Below are 23,761 nucleotides of genomic sequence, written 5' to 3' on the forward strand. Positions count from 1 at the left end.
GCGTCACTTCCGCTATGGCCGTCTGACCTATGGGCCAATCGCAGGCTTACGTCATCAGACGGAGCCGGAAAAACTTCCGGCCATCGCTGCATAGCTTGGTCTGCCATCGAGGCTGGGTTTAACCTGCCTCTGCAGGTTGGCTTGGTCGCTGGGCGACTGTGCGTCGCAGCGAATGGCTAGGGACCTGATTGGACCGGCTCTGCCGCCAGGCTTCAAGGAGCACGCGACAGCTGAGGACGAGGAGCGGGACCTGAGCCCGGGTAAGCAGCAGCAGGCTCCTGCACTCGTGGGAAGGGCTGGCGAGCGCGGCGGAGTGGGCGCGACCAGCCCAGAGGAGCAAGCTGCGCACAAAGGAGTGTTTGGGGACCTGATCATAATTAAAAGAACGATACAGTCCCTAATTGCTATTAATGTGAGCCAGATTGTGCGGTGAACAGGTCTGTGCTAACTGATCAGTCCGCGTCAGGTCGTCCGTCTAGCCCTTCCATCAACTGTGTAAAAAAAGATCATGATCCATACGTTACAAGTGGTGACAGCGACTGGTGAATTGGTGCCTAGGTCACACAGCTAGTCAGTAATGGAACCCTTCGGAGTTAGAACACCCTTGCCGAAGATCCTATGCCTCTCTCGTCCCTGGCCTGACTTCCTGGCTTCTCGTTCTATCAATCCATCTTACACGCGCAGCCCAGTGCTCACACAGCCCGAGTTCATGCTTCCTCAACGAAAGGCTTCTTTTCTCGGCTCCAGTTGTACGTATATGCCTGACAACTCCAACACATCCTTCAAATCCCAGCTTAAGTGTCTCCTTCCTCCGCACGGTGGTGGCGCACGCCTTTAATCCCAGCACTCGGGAGGCAAAGGCGGGCAGATTTTTGTGAGTTTGAAGCCAGCCTGGTCTACGGAATGAGTTCCAGGACAGCCCCCCCCCCAAAAAAAGTGTCACCTTCCTGACCATTGTCACATCTTCCTCGGGGTTTTTCTCTGCCCAATTACACATAATATCTAACACACTCTATTCGAATAATTTGTTGACGTCAATTTCCACCATTTCACTATGTGTTGTAACGTTACCATGCAATAGGCACGTCCAACATACATCAATGTCTCTCATTCTTTCATGCTCTTCTGTCTTTAATGTTTGTTCAGTGTAGCCTGGGAGTGACTGTAAGGATTCAGGCATTATGCTGGCCTGCCTCTGTCACCTGGCAGAATGCACTCAGGCATTACCCTGGTCATCCCAGGGTTCCATGACTACTAGTCTGCAGGCAGGTGCAAAGGATGCCTTTAAAAGACAGAGCCCCTGCCGGGTGGTGGTGGTGCACACCTTTAATCCCAGCACTCGGGAGGCAGAGGCAGGCAGATCTCTGTGAGTTCGAGGCCGGGCTGGACCGACAGCCTCCAAAACAATACAGAGATCTCGTAAAAAAAAAAAAAAAAAAAAAGACAGAGCCCCGCCCACTTATGCTCTTTTCCCACTATTCCCCTGGGGACAAACAGGACTTTTACTGTCTCCCTCTTCCCTTCCCTCCCCTCCCCTCCCCTCCCCTCCCCTCCTCTTCTCTTCTCTTCTCTTCTCTCTATCTCTCTCTCTCTCCCCCTGTTTTTTCTTTCGTCCCCACTTCCCTAGTCTTTCTAATAAAACTCATCATTTAAGCTCTGTCTGTCTGGCATGTTTGTTCCCCACCTCGGTCACCCTTGGCTGCCGTGGAATCCGACAAGGTTCCCCACGCTCTTTATCATAACAGTGACTATAGTTGGGAAAGAACAAAACTGAAGGAATATTGCAACTATTTCTAAATCTTATTTTCCTTTTCTGGCTACCCAGAAACTGTTTCCACCAGAGTCTTCCTTACAGATGTTGGTTCTAGTGTAGCTATTGTGTGTGTGTGTGTGGAGGGGGGGTGTTTCAAGACAGGGTTTCTCTGTGTAGCTTTGGAGCCTCTCCTGGCACTTGCTCTGTAGACCAGACTGGCCTTGAACTCACAGAGATCCACCTGCCTCTGTCTCCCGAGTGCTGGGATTAAAGGTGTGTGCCACCAACACCTGGCATGTAGCTGTTTTTTTTTTAATTCCTTTTATTTCAGGATATTGGTAGCTCATGCCTTTAATCCCAGCACTTGGGAAGCAGAGGCAGGTGGATCTCTAAGTTTGAGGCCCGTCTGGTCTACAGAGTGAGTTCCAGGACAGCTAGGACTACACAGAGAAATCCTGTCTCAGAACTTTTTCTTCTATTCTTTTTTTATCAAGAATTTTCCACTCAATTAAGGTTAAAAAAAGTGAGCCGGACGTTGGTGGCCCACGCCTTTAATCTCAGCACTCGGGACGCAGGCAGATCTCTGTGGGTTCAAGACCAATCTAGTCTACAAGAGCTAGTTCCAGGACAGCCTCCAAAGCCACAGAGAAACCCTGTCTTGAAAAACAAAAACAAAAAAAAAGTGTGAGTGAATTATATCGGGTAAATACCCTGCAACATATTTACATATTTTAATGGTGCAGATATTTACATAGATTGTGTTTTGGCTTTTTTTTTTAACTCTTATAAAGAGTGCCACTATGCATTGTGTGTGTGTGTGTCTCCTGTGTAATACCTCAGCTTCAGAGTCCTACCAATTTACCAAAGTCCTGGACAAGTATGGGAATCTGATTCTTCCATGTTCTCTCTAATCATTTTTCTCTGTTTTTTTAATCTAGTGTTCTGAAGCAGTTTTTTATGGTACTTCAAATTTGTATTTCCTTGTGAGAAATGAAATTGACCATTTTTCTTATTTTTTTTTATCATTTTTACCATTGTGCTATGATAAAGTCTTTTGCTCATTTTCTATTGAATTGTTTGTCTTTTGATTTGTAGAGGTTTTGAAATTATAATACAAAGCCTTAGGTTTCATTGTTCGTATTCATGCGTGTGGATGTGTTCACGTGAATGCAGGTGCCTGAGGAGGCCAGAGGTTGTGGGAACCCCTGAAACTGGAGTTACAGGCAGTTGTGAGCCTCCTGACATGGGTGCTGAGAACCAAACTTGGGGGCTCTGCGGGCTACACTCTGGACTGATGCCTGACCTCATTATGACATTTTTAAACAAAAGCTGTTTCTGGTGTTTCTTCTCCACACTCCCCTCACACCTCTTATATTCTTCACCCATCCTTTCCCCTTTCCTGTCTTATGTGTGTCCCCCATTCTCAATGCTTCTTTTAACCCCTTGTGGTCTCCTTTCTAGTTTCATAGCTTATATCCATACACACCCCATTTATATACACATGTGAACATTATAAACCATGCTGCTCCTATCAGAGAGAACACATTATATTTGCCTCTCTGAAACTGGGTTTCCTCACTATAGAACATTTTCCAGTTATATCCATTTTCCTGCAGCTTTCATGATTTCATTTTTCTTTATAGCTGAATAAAATCCAATTGTGTATTTTATGCTGTATTTCCATTATCCATTTATCTGTTAATGAACATTTAGGCTAACTCCATTTCCTCCATATTGTGAGTAGAGCATCAATAAATATGAATGTGCAAGTGTTGCTGTACTAGTTGCAAGTCTTTGCTAAGCTTGACACAAGTCTTTGATCATGGTGTTTCATCATAGCAATAGTAACCCTAACTAAGACACTAGTCTTTTTCTTTCATGTTATCATAAAATACTAATCAGAGCTACTACATTAGCCATTTTTAAGCATACTCTTCAGTGGAATTTGTTATAGTCATACTGTTTATGTAACCACCACCGCCGTTCATCTCTAAAACTCTTCATCTCACAAACTGAAATCTGTTGAATGAAACTCCTCATTCCTTCCTTCCCACAGCTCCACACATTCTGTTATGAATGTGGAGTTCTAAGTACCATCTGTGAGTGAGTCAAACAGTAGAGTTTCTGTAACTATCTGCTACACTTGTCATAAAGTCCTCAAGGTTCATCTCTACAGCAATCTAGAGTATTTCCTTCTAGTGAGGATTCCTGGTCTCAACTTTATCAGCCTCATTTGACAGAGCAACAAAGTAGCACAGGCAGGTTAACGAACATGCACAATTCATGTAGTTCGTAAGTAGCAAAGTACAGATTCAAAGCCAGGGCACAATTCATATAGTTAGTAAGTAGCAAAGTACAGATTCAAAGCCAGGGCACAATTCATATAGTTAGTAAGTAGCAAAGTACAGATTCAAAGCCAGGGCACAATTCATATAGTTAGTAAGTAGCAAAGTACAGATTCAAAGCCAGGGCGCCAACTCCAAAGCTTGCAGCCTTGCCTTCCGTTGTGTTAGTTGCACTGGCCTCTTCAGCCTGGAGCATCAGCTTCTTCTCCCCATGGAGAATGTGCAGCTTGTTCTGTTCTACTGACTTTCTCTGTCTAGAGCAGTGGTTCTCAACCTTCCTAATGCTTCAACCTCTTAATGCAGTCCTCATGTTGTGGTGACCCCAACCATAACATTATTTTCATTGCTACTTCATAACTGTAATTTTGCTACTGTTATGAATTGTGACATAAATATCTGATATGCAATCCCAAAGGGGTTGCAACTTACTGGTTGAGAACTACTGGTCTAGAATGTTCTTTTGGATTGCTGTACGGTCATTGTTGTCCCCTCACTTAAGTCTACCCAATTGTCTTGTCAAAGTGACCTTCCCTGGCCACTGTCTTCCAAATTGTCCTCCCTCCACACAGACATGTTTTTACTGTTTCAATAGCAACACTTTTTCTGAACTGATCTTTTATGTCTGTTTCTTTAGAAGTATTTACTCTGTCACTGGTGGGTGACTGGGTTGGTAGGTGGATAGTTGGAAGATTAAAGTCCATAGTAAATGCTAGCCAGCTGTGGCCATGAAAAGAAAACTGTAACCAGGAGGACTTAGTAAAAAGTTCTAACACATCCAACCAACCTTGCGTAGTTGCAGGGCCCGCTCTGCCTCCTAATTACAGAAGCAGCAGTTCAGACTCCTCAGACAGTGATGAAAACAGCAGTTCTTTGTCTGAAGAAGGAAATCAAGAGTCTGAAGAAGATGACACTGGTCCAACTGCCAGGTGAGTCACTGAATTCCACAATGAAGCAAGCCACACACCTCTCCCAAGTTGGCTGGACAATGACTAAGAGAGCTCCGCGTTTGCATTTGTGCAGCACAGGGAAAATGTCTTCTCATCTGGCATGTCACACCATCTACATCTTATTCTAATTGCTAGTGGTGGTACCCACTTTAATCCCAGCACTCCAGAGGCTGAGCCAGGTGATCTATGTGAGTTGAAGGCCAGCCAGAGCTACATAGTGAGACCCTGTCTCCAAAAAAGCTAAAAAGGAGCTTATTCTAGTAGTGTATAGATAATGAGATCCTTGAAATGAATGGATGAATTAATGAATTAATAAGATTTGTGTGTATAGTGCTAGGGAATCAAACCTATAGGCTAAGCAAGCTCTCTGCTCCTGAGCTACATCTCCAACCCAATAAGGTTCAATATATTTAAGAGGTTTTATTCCTTAACATTGAAATAACTAAATATTACAAGTTAGCCCATAGAATTTCTTTTTAAAATTGATATATAGTGGATGTTCTGTTTAAATACATGATTCCCTTCTAATCTAGCCTTACCAACCATGGATCAGGTAGAAAAGTTGAACCTTTGTTTTTTACAGGTTAACAAGATTTTTGATGCCCTTTTAAGATTAAGAAAAAGAAAAAGGCAACTTACATTGCTTTTGAGAGGGAGGCTAGAAGCCGAACTCGTGCATTTCACTAAGAAAAGGCTGAAAAGACCTTGCAATTTTTTTTCACTTAGTGGAATCTTGAATTCTCTACAAGATCCAGAATACTTATCTAGTCCTGAACAATAAATAACTGAAGATAAATTTCAGTAAAGATTAAGAACTGTTGTGCTTTAAATTTGGCAGGGTTAATTGATTTTGTTCCAGGGTTTATATATCTATGTAAAGTTAATGTTTTCTTTCAAAATTAGAGCTTTTCTTTTTGTAAAAATTTAACATCTGTTTAACTTAAGTTGTGCTACTGTATTTTTAGGAAACAGAGGCGAAATCAAGATAATGATGATGATGATGATGATGATGATGATGATGGGTTTTTTGGACCAGCCCTCCCTCCTGGATTTAAGAAGCCGGACGACTCTCCTCCAAGGTAATAATGTATAATGCTTCAGCCAATTTTTAATTTTTATTTTTAAATTTAAATTAGATACAATGTTGCTTCACATGTCAATCCCAGTTCCCTCTCCCTTTTCCTCCCCTCTTCCTATGCCCTCCCACCAACCCCCTCCCAGTACCCCCTCATTTACCAGGGAGGATGAGGCCCTCCATGGGGTGTCTATAGTCTGTCATTTCATCCAGGGCAGGGCCTAGACCCTCCCCTAAGAGTCCAGGCTGAGAGTGTATCTCATATTGTTGGATGGGCACCCAAAGTCCATTTGTATGCCCAGGATAAATACTGATCTACTACCCAAGGCCCAATAGATTGCCTAGGCCTCCTCAATGACACCCACATTCAGGGGGTCTTGATCAGTCCCATGCTGGATTCCCAGGCATCAGTCTGGGATTTAAGAGCTGACCCTTGTCAGGTCAGCTATTTCTGGGGGTTAAACCAGCCCAGTCTTAACCCCTTTGCTCATCAGTCCTCCCTCTCTGTCACTGGGTTCCTTGAGTTCAGCTCAATGTTTAGCTGTGGGAGTCTGCCTCTGCTTCCATCAGCCATTGGATGAAGGTTCTGTTCCCCAGACTCTCTGGCCATGGGATTGTAGGATGGCATTCCCTAGATCTATGTCTAAAATCCATATATGAGAGAGTACATACCATGTTTGTCTTTTTGTGACTGGTTACCTCACTCAGGATGGTTTCTTCTAGTGCCATCCGTTTGCCTGCAAATTTCAGGATTCCATTGTTTTTTTCTGCTGAACAGTAGTGCACTGTGTAAATGTATCACATTTTCTCTCTCCACTCTTCAATTGAGGGGCATCTAGATTGCTTCCAAGTTCTGACTATTACAAATAATGCTGCTATGAACATAGTGGAACAGATGTCCTTGTATGAATGTGCATCTTTTGGATATATGCCTAAGAGTAGAATTGCTGGGTCTTGTGGTAGGCTTATTCCCATTTTTTTGAGGAATCTCCATACTGATTTCCAAAGCAGCTGTACAAGTTGGCACTCCCACCAGCAGTGGATGAGTGTTCCCCTTTCTCCACAACCTCTCCATCATAAACTGTTGTTGGTGTTTTTGATTTTAGTCATTCTGATAGGAGTAAGATGATTTGTATTTCCCTAATGGCTAGGGATGTTGAGCACTTTCTCAAGTGCCTCTTAGCCATTTTAGACTCCTCTATTGAGAATTCTCTATTTAGTTCTGTAGCCCACTTTTTAATTGGAGACTTGCTTCTTGAATTCTTTGTAAATTCTGGAGATCAGATGTGGGGTTAGTGAATATCTTTTCCCATTCTGTGGGCTGCCTTTTTGTTTTGTTGACTGTGCCCATTGCCTTACAGAAGCTTCTCAGTTTCAGGAGGTCCCATGTATTTTGTTGACCTCACTGTCTGTGCTACTGTTGTTATGTTCAGGAAGCTGTCTCCTGTACCAATTCATTCAAGGGTACCACCCACTTTCTCTTCTAAGAGGTTCAGTGTGGCTGGATTCATGTTGAGGTCTTTGATCCATTTGGACCTAAGTTTTGTGCATGGTGATAGACATGGATCGATCCTCATTCTTCTACATGCCAGCACCATTTGTTGAAGATACTTTCTTTTTTCTATTGTATATTTTTAGCTTCTTTGTCGAAGATCAGATGATCATACATGTATGGGTTATTATCAGGGTGTTCAATTGGATTCCATTGGTCTACCTGTCTATTTTTGTGCCAATACCAAGCTGTTTTCAGGACTGCAGCTCTATAATAGAGCTTGAAGTCAGGGATGGTGATGCCTCCAGATATTACTTTGTTGAATTCAGCCAGTTTTTTTAAAAGTTCATAATGCTCTATAGTTTTATAGAGAGACTGACTCATGATAGCCATCCTTTTAGTTTTGAATGAGTTTATTAAGTATATAGCAAGTGAGAGTAGAACCAGCATCTAGACAGTAGAGTGTCAACAGACTGACACACAGCATCCAGCAGGAGTGGCTGGAGAAGCACTTGGGACAGCGCTCAGTGAGAGCCCCTGCTGGAAAGAGGAACCAGGCAGCGTGTCTCCTCCTAGGTGAAACTTCCCGTTAGCCATCCCCACAACACGCACTTTATATCATGGGAAACAGCAGCAGAGGCTCCTGTTCTGGGACAATTCACCCTGAAGCTGTATTCAAGAACCCATCTACTCTCCTTCTGGTCACAAAGTCATGGCAATTGGGGAGGGGGATGTTTTCTGTTCTCCTTTCCCTGTCTCACAGGGTGCAGGCTAGCCTGTCCCAGGACAAGGGATCCTGGAGGACACTATAAGACAAACATGCTTGGGTCAGAAATGGGGCCCACCTCTAGAACCACTTCTCAGGGAGCTTAAACAGCACATGACAAATTACTAATACAATGCATATTACAAGTGGAATGTGATTGGCACAATGGGCACCTTCTGCTTCATCTGCATGCCACAGAGGACCAGCTGCTTCTTCTGTACTTCTGCATCACTGCTGGGTTATTAGCAAGGACTATGTGTTGGTTTGTACTGCTGCAGTGCATTGCCACTGACTGCTGGCAGTGTTGTATGTACCTGCTGTAGCTGTCCTTAGAAGAACATACTTTCTGCTTAAGTAGTTCTGACTGTAATTATGAGACCCAATGGAATTTTTCAGTAGAAAGCAATTATCAAAACAGCAGAAGTCAAAATACAAGATACCCTCATGAGTACAGACAGGTAAAAAAGATTGAGCATTTTTGCTTTAGTATATGGTTGATGATTCAGCAGATAAAGGCTCTTGTCCTACAGCCTGAGAACTGGAGTGCAGTCCCTTGTTCCACTGGCCTCCATATGCATCCTGTGGCACACACATGCCCATAAATGAAAATACTTTCTCTAAAAATGAAATAGAAACCTATCAATACTAGTGTAACAAAAAGTTCTTATTTTCAACATTTGTTATTGGCTAGCTTTCTTATGATTGTGAACTTTTATTCTAAAATTTAGAATAAACTAAAAAGCATTTTAAAGTTAAGAGAGAATAATAATGGTGTATTTTATTTTCAGGCCTATGATTGGTCCTGCATTGCCACCTGGTTTCATTAAGTCTTCACAAAAAAGTGACAAAGGCAGAGAGGTTCCAGGACAAGTATCATCATCCTTCAACTCAGAGGTTAGGAAATTTTTCATTTGAAGAATAAAATGTATAACAAACTCAGAACCTGAATGGTGTCTGTAATCATGTGACTCACATGAAATATGATACTCTAAATAGACTCTCTGAACACATTGTCAGCTCACTGTGAGAAGAGAAAGAACCTCCACTGCCAACTGAATGTGAGAATTGAACACCCAGAGATGAAATAAAAGCTGTTCTCACACCTGACAACTTAGCAAAACAAGATTGCCAGGGATTATGATTTGTGCTATATTTGAAGGGTGGTATTTTACTACTTTCCACTTCCTGTCTTAACAAGTTTCCCTCCAAAACAGAAGATTTTAGCTTTGGAGGAAACTGCTGCACAAGAGAGATCCTCTGCCTAGGGAATGAGGTCCTTTGCCTAGGGAATGGTGCCACCCATGGCGTGTGGCTCCTCATGGCCACAGGCCAACTTGATATTATCAGTTCCTCACTGAGGCTCTTCCCAGGTGATTCAGCATCATGTCAGGTTGACATGGCAATCAGTGCTAACAATCACAAGACATCTGCCCTGTGCTCTAAAAGTGAAGGAAGTGCGTATGAGACACTTGGTAAGAGGTCTAGAAGCACTGTCTACCAGGGACCCCACAGCCACCACACTTGCCTAGGCTACAGAAAGGGCAACAGCAACCAGAGAACAGAAAACCCATCCAACAAAGACAAGGCCTAATGTGGATACCAAGAAGTACCTCAAACATAATAATTCCAGATGCCTAGATATTGGTATAAAAGCACAAACATGAGCAGCCAAGACAATATGCTTCTACCAGCAGCCAGTAATGCTCTTGCAGTAGGCCCTGGAAAATGCACTATAGCTGAAAGCTTAAGGCAGGGCCCTTATGGATATGGTCAAGGACCTTAGAGAGAGTATAAATAAATACCTCAATGAAGTCTGTGAAAATACAAACAGCTGAATAAAATCCTGAAAATAATTCAAGTCTGAAAGTAGAGCTTAACAAAGAAATAGAACCACTACAAAGAAAACCCAAACTGAAATAAAACTGGAAATGAAAAATGTAGGATGTGAAACAAAAACCTCAGAGGTAAGCCTCACCAACAGAATGCAAGACATGGAAAAGGAGATCTCAGGGGCTGGAGACAAGGTAGAAGTGGATAGCTCAGTCGAAGAAATACTAAATCTAAAACAAAAGGGAACAGGCCGGGCGTTGGTGGTGCACACCTTTAATCCCAGCACTCTGGAGGCAGAGGCAGGCGGATCTCTGTGAGTTCGAGGCCAGCCTGGTCTACAGAGTGAGTTCCAGGATAGCTTCCAAAACAATACAGAGAAACCCTGTCTCGAAAAAACCAAAACCAAAACCAAACGGGAACAAGCGGTATCCAGTTGTCTACACTATTTTGTTGATGCATCTTTATCAGTGTTTAGGAGGTGTTAATACAGTACTTGTTTCATAAAAGCTGATAGTACTGCCCTGATTCACTTGCCATATCCCAAAGAGCTGTTCATGTACAGAGAAGACCTCTGCTTAATAAATACCAGGAACACTTTGTTGAAAAGAATTCTAAGGTCAGATCTCTGTGCATCAAGAAGAGAGTTGAAATTCTGGAAATGTGACTCAGTGGTAGAGTCCTTGCCTACCATGTACACAGCCTGGGTTCCTACCAGCAACATAATGGGGTTGGGGTATGAATGGGAATAATATAATAAGATCTACAATGATATAGCAAGAGAAATGGGACAGTCCACATGCTGCGGAGCCGTCATCTTCAAGGGAGCCAAGGGAAAGCTCACTGTTAAGTGATGGGCTACCAATATACTTGTTTGTTTTATTGTTTATGTATAATCCATTTCAGTTAAATTCCAAGTGGTTTAAGATCGTTGTCTGTAACCTATTGGCCTCTTCTTATAAAGATACTGTCTTGTTTTAAAAGGAAGCAGAGAGCAGCGAAGATGAGGATATTTTTGGACCAATGCCTGCAAAAGGACCAGTTAACTATAGCGTAACAACGGAGTTTGAAAAAAGGGCCCAGAGAATGAAGGAAAAATTAACCAAAGGAGATGATGTAAGTTTGGAAAGAGTTTTTGTTTTTGTTTTTTACTAATTTATTTGATTGTGTGAGTGTTTTTTGAGGGTATGTATGCATGTGTACCACATATGCCTGGTGTGGGTGCTAAGAACTGAACCTGCATCCTCTACAAAAGCAGCAACTGCTCTTAACCTCTGAGCCAACTCTCTACCCCTAGGAAATAGCATAGAATGTGTATATATAGGTAGGTGTGTGTGTGTGTGTGTGTGTGTGGTTTTTTTCTTTTGTTTTGAGACAGAGTCTCACTTTGTAGCCTGGCTAGCCTAGAACTCACTATGTAGCCTTGAACACATGCTTGCCTCCGTCTCCGCAGAGCTGGAACTAAAGGTGTGTGCCACCATGCACAGACACTGCTTTGTTTTCAGCTTTGTTTCTCATACAGGATTCATCTAAACCAATCACAAGAGAGTCGTGGATGACTGAGCTTCCTCCAGAAATGAAAGACTTTGGTCTTGGGCCAAGAACCTTTAAGAGAAGAGCAGATGACAAATCCGGGGACCGATCCGTCTGGACAGACACCCCAGCTGACCGGGAAAGGAAAGCTAAGGTAACTGGGGATTTTTTTTCTTGTTTTTTGTTCATGTATTCTCTCTAGTTTGGCTTGAACTTGCAAAGATACAAGATGAAATTATTTAAGGGTACTGATGATGTAGGGTTTTAGGACAGTTGTGCCTAACCCTGTTGTACCCAAGTTGCGAAGATCCCCAGAGACCACCAGGGAGACAGACCCACCAAACTGCAAAAGCAAGGTTTTAATTGTTTATCCAAACATGACAGGGACCCCGTCTGACTAGCTGGCGCAGCAGCCTCCAGAGGGAGCAAAGTTCCCTGTCTACTGCTAGGTTTTAAAGACAAAAGTTTTACAGGATTACATCAGTAGGTACGGGTTGGTTTCTGAGTGGTTGACATTTAGGAACAATTAAGAGAATTTCTCAAAGTCATATTTTGGCATGAAATACCTGTGTACCAATGATTCTCATTGGTCAGTGCTCAGAGGGAACATTCTGTGGTTTCTATGGCTTTGTCTTGTTACTTGCAGATGGCCTGTTGTACAGATATCAGTAGTTTTCAGTATCCTGAAGACTACAGGAGAGGTTTTGATTTCCCCTGGAGTTTCTTTTGTAGCCAAACAGTTCCCAGGAACCAAGCATGGGGGGAGGGGAGATCTGGAGTTTTTTTGTTTTCAGTTTAGTCCTAGGCTCCAGGAGGCCAGGGGATCTGGAGTTTCTTTGTGTCTTGTGCTGAGTCAGAGGCCCACATGTTTTTTCTGTAGCCTGTCATGGCTGCCAAAGCTGGGGGCTGAGTGAGGGTCTGAGCCCTTTATTTCTAAATTACTAGAAGTGAAGCCTTTGAGTTCAGTTTACCCCTTTCAGGCTCCATGACTTGGGATGGTGGCTCTGAACTCACTGTCTCACACTAGTGAGGATTGAAAACACCAATACTGGTGGCATTATGTGAAGTGGAAGCAAGTTTTAGTCAGGAGATTTACAGAGATGTGAGAAATTGAGAAAAGTATGGAATTAAAGAAAATTGGAACTGAGAGTGGTAGGGATTTCCAAGAACTTCCTTGTCCCAGGTTTTCATAGGTCTGTGGCAAAGACTAGAGAAGGGCTGAGTAATTGCTGTGAGGCTGGTTAGTTCTCTGGGCTATCATGAAGGTAATGGATAGCCCACATGAACTGTGCATGTTCCCTGGCCCACTGAGAGATGGGCTGTGTATGTGCTGCCCACCTAGCTAGGGATAGTCAAAGCCTCCCCTTGTCCCTCTCTGACTTGAGCTTTATTAGACATTGACCTGGACTGTCACTAGCTGTTGTTTCTCACTCTGTCTTTGCAAGTGTTTTAGGTTGTACTAGGCTTTTTCTTTGGGGCCACAAACCATCTTCCAAATCATGACACGGAGACCTCTTATGAATGCTCGGCCTTGATTACACTTGTTTCTTGCTAGTTCTTATAACTTAACCTGTTTGATTCATCTACATTTTGCCGCAGTGCTTTTTACTCTTCTTTACTTCTGCATATCTTACATATACCTTACTTTCACTGCTTCTCATGTCATGGCTGACTAGCGGCTGCCTGGCTTGTGTGTGTGTGTGTGTGTGTGTGTGTGTGTGTGTGTGTATGTGTGTGTGTGTGTGTGTGTGTGTGTGTGTGTGTGTGTGTGTCTTTGCTTGTTTGTTTCTGTTGTGGTATATCCTCTCTTTGACTTTGTGTCATGTGCCTTTGCTGTTCTTGCTTCTGTTAATTCCAGTTTGTTGGCAGGTTTCTTGGGTTTTTCTGCATAGACACTCATCCCACCATTGGATGCTGACAATGTCCCTTTCTTTCTTTCTCTCTTCCTTTCTTTCTTCCTTCCTTCCTTCCTTCCTTCTTTCTTTCTTTCTTTTTTGTCAATATATATACACTTTTAAAATTTCCAAAAGCATACAGTGGAAGATTTCTTATGTGTTACGTTTCCACGTTTTGTCATTGTTAGTCCACACTCACCCTGAGTCTCTTTCAGTTGGGTTTGGTTTGGATCCCATTGTCTTCTTTGTCAGGGAAATCACAGCTCTTGCACCATCTTGTCCCTCCTCAGGTATGCAGATATTTCTAACTGGGAGGAACTCAACCAGCCTGGCTTTAGTTCAGTTTCTTGTCATTTAATCAAAATGATATTAATAGTATTCTTTTTCATTATATTTCAAGTGATGCTATTATGTTCTTTCTTTAGGAAATACAAGAAACAAGGAAGTCACTCAGTAAGAAAGATGAAGAAAACATATTGTCAGGAAGGGATAAGAGACTGGCTGAGCAAGTGTCCTCATACAACGTGAGTAAAAAATAAAGTATAATCTCTTCCTCTTGTCCATCTTCCTCTCTTTTCTACTTTTTTGTGCTGAGTTTTTCCTGCGTCACCCAGGCTGCTCTCTGCCTTTGCTCCAGAGTTTGCTGGTCTCATATTTTTCTGTCTTTTAGGTTCTTTGTTTTGTTTGGTTTTGGTTTTGATTTTTCAAGGCAGGGTTTCTCTCTGTAGCCCTGACTGTCCTGGAATTTGCTATGTAGACCAGGCTGGCCTCAAACTCATAGCGAGCCACCTGCCTCTGCCTCCCAAGTGCTGGGACTAAAGGCGTGCGCCACCACCTGGCACAGTTCTTCTTCTTCTTCTTCTTCTTCTTCTTCTTCTTCTTCTTCTTCTTCTTCTTCTTCTTCTTCTTCTTCTTCTTCTCCTCCTCCTCCTCCTGCTCCTCCTCCTCTTCCTCCTTCTTCTCCTCCTTCCCCTCCTCGTTCCTCTCTCTCTCTGTTTCTCTGTCTCTCATATTCACATATATATATATATGCACATACATGGAAACAATTGTGTTCCAGACAGCTAAATTTGCAAATCCATAAAAAGGAAGGTATGTTTTAACTGCCACATTCACTCTGAAGCCCCTTCATGTCCTTCAGCATCCCAGTGAAGTATATGGTCTGCTTAGTTAACCTAAGTGACGTACACACCACCTAACTGGAATCACATGGTGGTTGCCTATGACACTAAACTTGTGAGGCACATTTTCTGACGGGTCAGCATCCTCATCCGGAGGGCAGTTGTTTGAGCAACCTCTGGACCATACTAAATCATACTGTGCTGCCAAAGCTGAGTCCATGGCCAGCTCAGGTGGAGTGAGAGTAGGCATGGCAACAAACTCCCACTTAGGATCTCCAATGAGCTTTCTGGCAAGCCAGAGAAAAACTTTTCAAAATTGTAACTACTTTTGGCAGAAATGTCATTGTACTGAAAATTCTTTTGCCTTCATTTTCCCATCTTTTTTTTGTTTGTTTGTTTTTTGTTTTTGTTTTTACGAGACAGGGTTTCTCTGTATTGTTTCGGAGGCTATCGGTCCAGCCCGGCCTCGAACTCACAGAGATCCGCCTGCCTCTGCCTCCCGAGTGCTGGGATTAAAGGCGTGCGCCACCACCGCCCGGCCCATTTTCCCATCTTAATATCCACTTTGTTGCCATACAATGCAATGGGGATGTTTTCACACACATACAGTGTGCACCAGTTAGGTGCATTCTTGTAACTTTTGATGTTAAATCAAACTTTATAATAGCACACTGATTTTGGGGTATAGTCGCTATTGCAATGGCCTCCAGATTTCTCCTGGGCAGCTACGTCCTACACCTTGAACTGATGGGTCCTCTCTTGGTATAGAACACAGGCGGGTGCAGCTCCATGCCCAGGGTGTCTACATACTTCTCGAGTGGTTCTTTCTGCTGTACTGGGACTTGACTCCTGAACCTGCTGGCTTATGTAAATGCTTCAGATGGGCCAAGCCCTGATAGAATAATAGAAATGGGTTAATTTAAGTTGTAAGAGCTAATTAATAATAAGCCTGAGCTATCAACTGAACATGTATAAGACTATGTCGGTTATTTAATAACTGACAGGCAGGAAAGTAACATCCTCCTACAGGTGTAGTGGAGTACTCCTGCAATGCCAGCATTTGGATAGTCAGGAGTTCAGGATCAGCCTCAGCTACTCAGCAAGCAAGTTCGAGGCTAGCTTGGGCTACCTGAGACCCTGTCTCTTCATAACCATATAGGAAAGTCACCTTTACAGATGCTTTATAGGACAGATCAGTTTTAAGAAAGACTAAATGTTCTAGTTAAGACTTTAAAAAAAAAAAGAGAGAGAGAATAATGAGGGGCTGAAGAGCTGGCCTAGCAGCTAAGAGTGCTTAGTGCTTTTGCAGAGAACCCGAATTCAGTTTCCAGCACCTCCATAATGTCTCACGACACCTGTAACTCCAGTTCCAGAACTACAATGCCCTCTTCTGGCCCCTTTGGACTCTTGTACACATATGATACACAGAAACCCATGCAGGATCACACACATACACATGTATTCTTTTAATCTTTGAAAAAAAACAACTAAATGATAGTCATTGTGAATAACCTTAAAATGGCTCCTGCTTTACCGGTCTTGAATGCCATCTGTGCCCCGGATATGTGTACCTCCTCCCAGCTTTGAGGCGGCTGCTCTGCCGTCTCCTCCATCCCTCCCTGGCCCTTCCATCCCAGGCTAGTCTCCTCAGAGGTCCACAGCAAATCCCTAGTCTACTACACCGTTGTCTCCGCACAGACCTTGTCTGAAAATGGTATCTAGTTAGACCTAATGTGAGCATCCACCGAAGCTAAGAGGAGAAGGGAAGGTTAGGGAAGAGAGACGAGCAGACCGTGGTGAAACAAACGTCCTTCAGCTCCGGCCATGCGCCCGCCACACAGGCCTAGAATTAGGCCACCTCTGTGCCCCCTACTTCATATTTCACTTCTGCTTTGCCTTCTGTCAGTGCCTTCACCTCTTTCTACCCGGATGGCTTGAGGGACCAGTTCCTCTGGGAAGTGGAATTAAATTGCTCATTCTTTCACACCCCTGTTCCGTAAGTTCCTGTTAAGGCTTAAGTAACCATAGCGACTGCGCTTCCTTCCTTACTCTTTCTCTACTTGAAGCTTGTAGATGTCTTCATCCCTTCTGACTTTGTACATTTTCTTCATAGATGCTGTCTTGGATCCAGGACTTGCAAACATCTCTCATTCACATGCACTGGTCCAGTCTGCTTTGTGGTGCAGACTGTGTATAACCTACATGCACCAAGGTTTTTTATCTCTGTCCTACTTTCCCTAGGAATCAAGAAGATCAGAGTCCCTCATGGACATTCATCACAAAAAGTTAAAGAATAAGGCTGCCGAAGACAAAAACAAGCACCAAGAGAGGATACCATTCGACCGTGATAAAGATCTCAAGGTTAATTGGTTTGATGAGGCTCAGAAAAAAGCTCTAATAAAGAAGTCCCGAGAACTGAATACCCGGTTTTCACATGGCAAAGGCAACATGTTTTTATAAGTGAGTGTGCTTCAGGGAGGTACACTGGTGCTGAGCACTGGGAACCCTCAGAATATCCCTTTGTCTATGGTAATTATGTGCACAAATACTTCTCCTTTTGTAATAAAGTAGATTCAGAGTCTACATTTTTATAAATTGTAACTGTTGAAAAGTTGGAGGTAAAATGCATTTAACTGGAAAAAATAGCTTTGTCTTCACAATAGCCTAAAAGGACATTCTGTTAGAAAAGCTAAGGGTTCCAGTGAAGAGAAATGGTACTTCGCAGGGTGTGGCATACAACTTCAGGGGTCGTGTGCACCATTAGAGACAAAAGAAAGGTTTGCTAGTATTGTGTGTGCGAGTGTGTGTGTGTGTGTGTTTGTTTTTGTTTTTTTTTTTTTGAGACAGGGTCTTACTGTGTAGTCTTGGCTGGCCTGGAACTCACTATGTATACCAGCAGGCTGGCCTCAAACTCACAGAGGTCCACCTGCCCCTGCCTCCCAAGCACTGGGATTAAAGACGTGTGCTACCAGGCCCTGTTCATTGAGCAAGATCACAACTAGAAGAGTCATTGCTTCAGAAGACCTCTCTGTTTTTACAGTTAGCACACCATTTATCTGATGAGCGTTTGTGGTGTCAGTTAAGGAACTGTGTGGGAACTGAGGGTACTTCTGAAGTCCCTTGTGATTGTAGCAGTATGGAATGGACTAAATATTCAGGTGTGATTTTAAAGGACAATATGAACTTTAGAGTGTTTTCCAGCTTACTGGATTGTTACCTCAGAGTGCGATGTCTGTCTGTCCACCATAATTTGTTAGAGAATGATCTTTAAAAACATGCACATTTGCCCTGTTCTGTGTATCCTTTAAACTAAAACGGGAATAGACAATCAGTGTTTCTTGTATGGAATAGAGTATTTTGAGTGTTCTTGGCTTTTCGTCATATAATTATTTTAAGAGTCCATTCCCACAACACTCCAGTCCCCAGTGTTTTTTGATGTTTTACAAGTTTCTTCTTGGTTCTGTGTGGGACTGTACACTGACTCTATACCATAGCCTGGACCTTTTCCTCAAATATATTTAACCTGCCCCGGAGTCAGTGTGTCCTGAAATCCATGAATTTTCAATTGCTTGGTTTACCCTCCAAACATCACCCAGTGAATGCACACCTGTGTGAAAATGTAGAGCATAGAGTTTTGTTCTTCCTACCCTGCGTGTTTCATGCCCAGGAGTTTTTATTAGCTGTCTGGTAAGTGGTTGTTTTTATTGGTTTTAAGTAAAGAAGGCTGTTGGGATTATCTCATGTTAAGGAAATATTCTTGTGATTTTTTTTTTAAACTCAAGTAAATATTTGTAAAGGAGGCAATCTGAAGGACATTATACACATCTGTTGTCATCCATGTAAAGTCTAGGACTGCTGTCTTCATGGTCTGACCCAAACTGTCTGCATCTTGGAGCTTCACATGGGATAGTCTGATTCATATATGTACATAACACTTTGTAGCCGGTTTACTGGAATGTTAATCCTGAATAGCTTTTTAAATTAACCCAATCATTCCTAAAAAGAGGAAATGTTACTCATGACCCCACTAGTGGGGGTGATATATGTGTCAGTGCTTTAATGGATGCTTCTTAAGCTGTGAAACAAAAGCTCCCAAACAGGGAGATAAAACCTAAATTCCAATTCCATGTATTTCTTGCAGGGTTTCTTGTTCTGCTAACTCTGTACTCTAGTTCTAATGAAACATAGAGTTTTAATGGAAAAACATGCTGATTCCTGATTCATGTAATCTTTATAAAAACTGGGCAAACTGTTCAGATTACAATATAAAGTATTTCTTAATAGTGTCACATTTTTATACTGGTGTAACAGTCTATCCAAGGGCTGTTGCTTTTAAAAACCTGAGTTACTCTGGGTGAATTGAAGAGGCTTATTGTCTACATAGAACTGGACAGACCTACCCTTTGACTAAAGTGAGTGATAGTTTCTACACAGAAAACTTTATACAAGAGTATTGGTTTTGGCTAGGCATGATGGCATACACCTTGAATCCCAGCAGAGGCAGGCAGAGTTCTGCAAACTCAAGACCAGCCTGGTCTACAGAGTGAGTTCCAGTACAGCCAGGGCTATGGAGAGAGACCCTGTCTCAGAAATCCAAGAAAAAGGAGTATTTTGTCCATTTCATTTTGTGATTTTTCCCCCCAATGAGAGGGAAAAAATGTTTTTTAGCTATGACAAAACGTAACATATTTTGTGAAATTTGGTACTTTTTAAATTTTAAATACTAAAAATAAATAAATAAATCTTTTTAAAAGGAGATAGTGGTCTGGAGAGATGGCTCTTCAGATTACCTGAGTTCAGTTCCCAGCACCCACACCTGGTGATCTACAGCCCCTGTAACTCCAGCTCCAAGGGATCTGACTCCCTCTATGGACCTCCATGGTTACCTATGCTCATGTACACAAATCCACACACAGACACATTCTTTTAAAAATAAAAATAAATCTTAAAAGTAAGACTAGTCCTCTCTAGACGCTCACTGCCATTGCTCTTTCAGTGGAAGGGGTTGGGAATATTTATGACGTGCTTACATTTCCTATGATCTCAGGATAAGGGACAGGCCACCAGATGGACTGCCTCTCAGGTACCCTGGAACCAGTGCTCTTCTCTGTCACCCCATGATAGTTGCAACACAGTGTAAGCCATTACTAGAGCAATTCAGCCACATGAAGACACAAATCCCAATTGAATATTGACAATAAAAAAAAATCATGTAGCTTTGAGTGTATTACAGAAAGGTTTTCCACATGTCATCCTTTCTCCTCTAAACTGCAGGCCTGTTTAGACCCACTCTCCTGGCCATTGTCAGTTTCTAGCCAGAGCATCCTATGTTTTGGTCAAGTTTTATAGGACTCTGGTGTCCTTTGCAGCGCAAAGATGAAGAAAAGACTAACACCAGGTGCAAGGAGAGGACCCTGCTGTCTCGCCACTGGCGGTGGCCTTCCAGTTAGTGAACTGGGAGACTTTATCCAGCTCTCCAGCGTCTCGGCTGGGGCAGATGACAAGTCTCATACAGTAGCCACATTGCTGGTGAGCAGATGGTGGAGTCGTTGGTTTGGGTAGTGGGGAAAGAGAGTGAAGGAGAGTGGTGCAACCCAAGGTGAGACTTTCAGATCAGCCTCAGGACAGGAAACTGAACCCTGCTCGGGGGTGGAAGTACACAGTCTGCAGAGAGTTTTTCATGTTTAGGTGTAGCAACGTTTTCATCACTCTAATATTTAGGTATTCATTGTCAAGTGTGAGATGTGCGTGAGGCTGAGCCTTACATGTTTCAGAGTTACAGAAATTATTCGATGTTACTTTTCGGTTCTTCCGTAGGCTAGGAATGTTGATGCTGTTGGAAGTGCATGATGGGTGGGGGTGTAGCTCTTGAACTCGAGGCCGTCATCCACTTGTACTGTTCCATGGTATTACAAATATTTCTAGAAAAGCCTCTCCAGTGAATTAGACCTATGAGGAAGAATTGATGTTGAGGGAAGTGGCTCCTGAAGAGAAACTCATGCAGCACCAATGGTTTCCTTGCCTTCTGATGTCATCCCGAGGCTCCAGACGGCAGTAATGGAGCCGTATGCTACTGTGGAAGAGCTTTTTGTTTGGTTGGTTTTTTTCACAGCTTCAAAACAAAACAAAACCTTGTTTAACAGGGTTAACAGCACCCACCACAACTGAAACACTGTTTAACTATGACCATGGTGTGTACAAGGTTAAAAAACTAACCTTTTTGTTTGTTAACAGCACCCACCACAACTGAAACACTGTTTAACTATGGCCATGGTGTGTACAAGGTTAAAAAACTAACCTTTTTGTTTGGAGGGTTACAGTTACCTGATTTTAGAAAAGAATTCTGAAGTATAATTTTATACATGTATGAATAAATTATTCTCTATATCTGAGAAGTTGTAGTCTCCCTTTTTCTTCCCTTGTGTTTTAATATTCTTAGCTTTCCTGAAGCAGGCCGAGATCTGGTCAGCCAGTTGTGGGCTATTATGAAGAGGGGGGAAAAAGAAAGAAAACTGGGGGGGGGGGTGAAGATCCTGGAGGCACACATCTGCAATCCTACTATTCAGAAGACTAAGGCAGGAGAATCACAAATGCAAGGCCTGCTTGGACTGCATTGTGAGTTCAAATCCGGAGAGATGGGAACGGAAGTGTCATTGAATTCAGGATAACCAGCTACACAGGCAAAAACGTGCTGTTTCTAGGGCTTCCGTCTCGCCTTTGATTCCCACCAGGGTTCTAATGAGAATTCCAATATTTCTCATGGCATATCGTCAACCCTGAGTTCATCCCAGATTTGCAATGTCTGTGTCTAACATTGTGACTCCCCTTCTCATTGGTAACTGCTAACCTAGGTCTCAGAACCTCAGAACCTTTTTTTTGTTGTTGTTGTTTTGTTTTGTTTTGTTTTTTCAAGACAGGGTTTCTCTGTATTGTTTTGGAGGCTGTCCTGGAACTTGCTCTGTAGACCAGGCTGGCCTCAAACTCACAGAGACCCGCCTGCCTCTGCCTCCCGAGTGCTGGGATTAAAGGCGTGAGCCACCAATGCCCGGCTGGTCTCAGAACCTTTGTGTAGAACAGCTGCCAAGGAGAAGCAGGCACACTCGGGCATACATTAGCTATAGGGCTGGGGTTGGTGTTGTCCAATGAGATGGACTATCCCCTATTTTGAGGGGTGGGAGTTCGAGACAGGGTTTCTCTGTGTAGACCAGGCTGGCCTAGAAATCACAGAGATCCTCCTGCCTATGCCTCCTGAGTGCTGGGATTAAAGGCGTGTGCCGCCACCAACCAGCTGAGATGAACTGTTTCTAAATAGCTTGCTTGTTCTGCCTTCATCCTAGAACATCAAAAAGTACATTTACCACAAACAAGGTAGATGAGGCCACTGCAGTTTATTTACTATACAATCTGCTGTCAGTTATATATCACGATACAATTCAAAATGATATATTTAGACTTTCCCTCCACAAATAAGAAAAAATGAAAGAAAAAAAAAAGGATTTCCAAGTCTAACCCAACCAACAGCCAACCCCTCCCCCACAACTCCCTACCCCAACCTGGATAGAGGTTAGTCACAATAGGAAAACAGACTGGACCTCACTCCTTCAAGCCTGCCTCAGCTAGCTGCCATCATAGGTCAGAGTGTCTGGACAGAGTGTCCTTGGGTTCCCTCAGGGCTATGTGCATTTCTGCCTCTGAACACAGGATCACACAGAGGAAATGGAGATCATAGTTATCAAAACAATGGCATATATATATATATATTTATATCAAGCAAAATTTGGAGGAGGAGAAAGAGAAAGCTACCATTGGCAAAAGGCCTAACATGGAGTAGTTAGACATGGCTGTTAAGTACATTTGAGTAGAGGTCAGTTTTAATTAACAGTTGTGTATCCTTAGCAATTAAATTGTTGCCATGGTGCTTCCAGCCTCTCACACAGAGCAATTAGATCATGTGTAAATGTATGGTTCCAGAGACAATAAGAAATGGGGCTTTTTTCCTGCACAGGAAACTGTTCCGAAGTGGACTTTGTTTATAAGCCCCAATGTGGGCAATAACTATAGCTAATGATACAAATTATGCTCATTCTAGAAGAGCTCTGAGTTCTCTGTTAGAACACAGGAGAAGGTTCTGGGGCCATGTCAATCAAGTAGTAATTAGCTACAGCCCCAAACCTAGCAGAATGTTGAGCAGAAGAGGAGAAACACAAGGGGAAGTGTCCTATAGTTGGACAGTTGAAGCCTCTACCTGGAACACTGTTTTCTGCTCTGGACAAATGTCTAGGACAGAAAACTACGTCAGTTCCTGTTGACATGTATTTATTGAGCCTACACAATGTGCAAAACACTGATCTGAGAATACAAAAATGAATAGGATAGGATCTTTAACTATAGAACCCCGTGGGGCAGACAATATGCAGAAGCAGCCAGAATGCTGTGTGGTGAGAGGCACGTTGTGTACTGACCGTGGTCACCCCCTAGGTGCCAGCTGAGAAAAGGGCTGCAGTGGATCCCAGTGGGTGCTGTTGGTCGGGGAGTGGAAGAGACCAGCGAGAAAGGAAGAGCCCCTGCAGGGGGACAGCCTGCAGAGCTGAGAGGCAGCAGACCACCTACAGTCAGCAGGGACGCAGAGGAGCCAGCCTGGAATAGGAAAAGGAAGGCAGGGAGGCTGGCCCTGTAAGTAAAGCGCCTGTTAGTTAAGCTTTCAAACCTGAGTTTGGAATGCAGAGATACACATCTATAACCCAGTCCTGGGAGTAAGATGGAAACTGGAAGATCCTAGAGCAATGGTTCTCAATCTGTGCGTCATGACCACTTTGGGGGTCACACATCAGCTATGCTGCATATCAGCTATGTATTTTACGATTCATAACACTATAAAAATTACAGTTATGAAGTAGCAACAAAATAATTTTATGGTTGGGGGCCACCACAACACAAGGGACTGTATTAAAGGGTCACAGCATTTGGAAAGTTGAGAACCACTGCTATGAGGCTTTGTGGGTAGCCA

General features: G+C 43.1%; 1 protein-coding gene across 1 annotated transcript; it reads left to right on the top strand.

Moving 5' to 3' along the window:
* Nucleotides 1-67: 67 nt before the first annotated feature.
* On the top strand, nt 68-21,146 carry Gpalpp1 (GPALPP motifs containing 1). Its single transcript, XM_040729136.1, has 8 exons — nt 68-260; nt 4,892-5,024; nt 6,011-6,124; nt 9,167-9,272; nt 11,190-11,321; nt 11,728-11,892; nt 14,059-14,157; nt 16,996-21,146. The coding sequence occupies exons 1-8, from the start codon at nt 173-175 to the stop codon at nt 17,212-17,214; spliced, it is 1,056 nt and encodes a 351-aa protein (XP_040585070.1). The 5' UTR covers nt 68-172; the 3' UTR covers nt 17,215-21,146.
* Nucleotides 21,147-23,761: the final 2,615 nt, after the last annotated feature.

This window comes from Mesocricetus auratus, unplaced genomic scaffold, assembly GCF_017639785.1.
Source record: "Mesocricetus auratus isolate SY011 unplaced genomic scaffold, BCM_Maur_2.0 Super-Scaffold_2245, whole genome shotgun sequence".
NCBI lineage: Eukaryota > Metazoa > Chordata > Mammalia > Rodentia > Cricetidae > Mesocricetus > Mesocricetus auratus.

Excerpts from the sequence above, each read along its gene's own strand:
- Gpalpp1 (XM_040729136.1), top strand. The coding sequence starts at position 173 with ATGGCTAGGGACCTGATTGGACCGGCTCTGCCGCCAGGCTTCAAGGAG. Across the intron at positions 5,025-6,010 it reads GACACTGGTCCAACTGCCAG|GAAACAGAGGCGAAATCAAG; the intron begins GTGAGTCACTGA and ends CTGTATTTTTAG. Across the intron at positions 14,158-16,995 it reads AGCAAGTGTCCTCATACAAC|GAATCAAGAAGATCAGAGTC; the intron begins GTGAGTAAAAAA and ends TACTTTCCCTAG.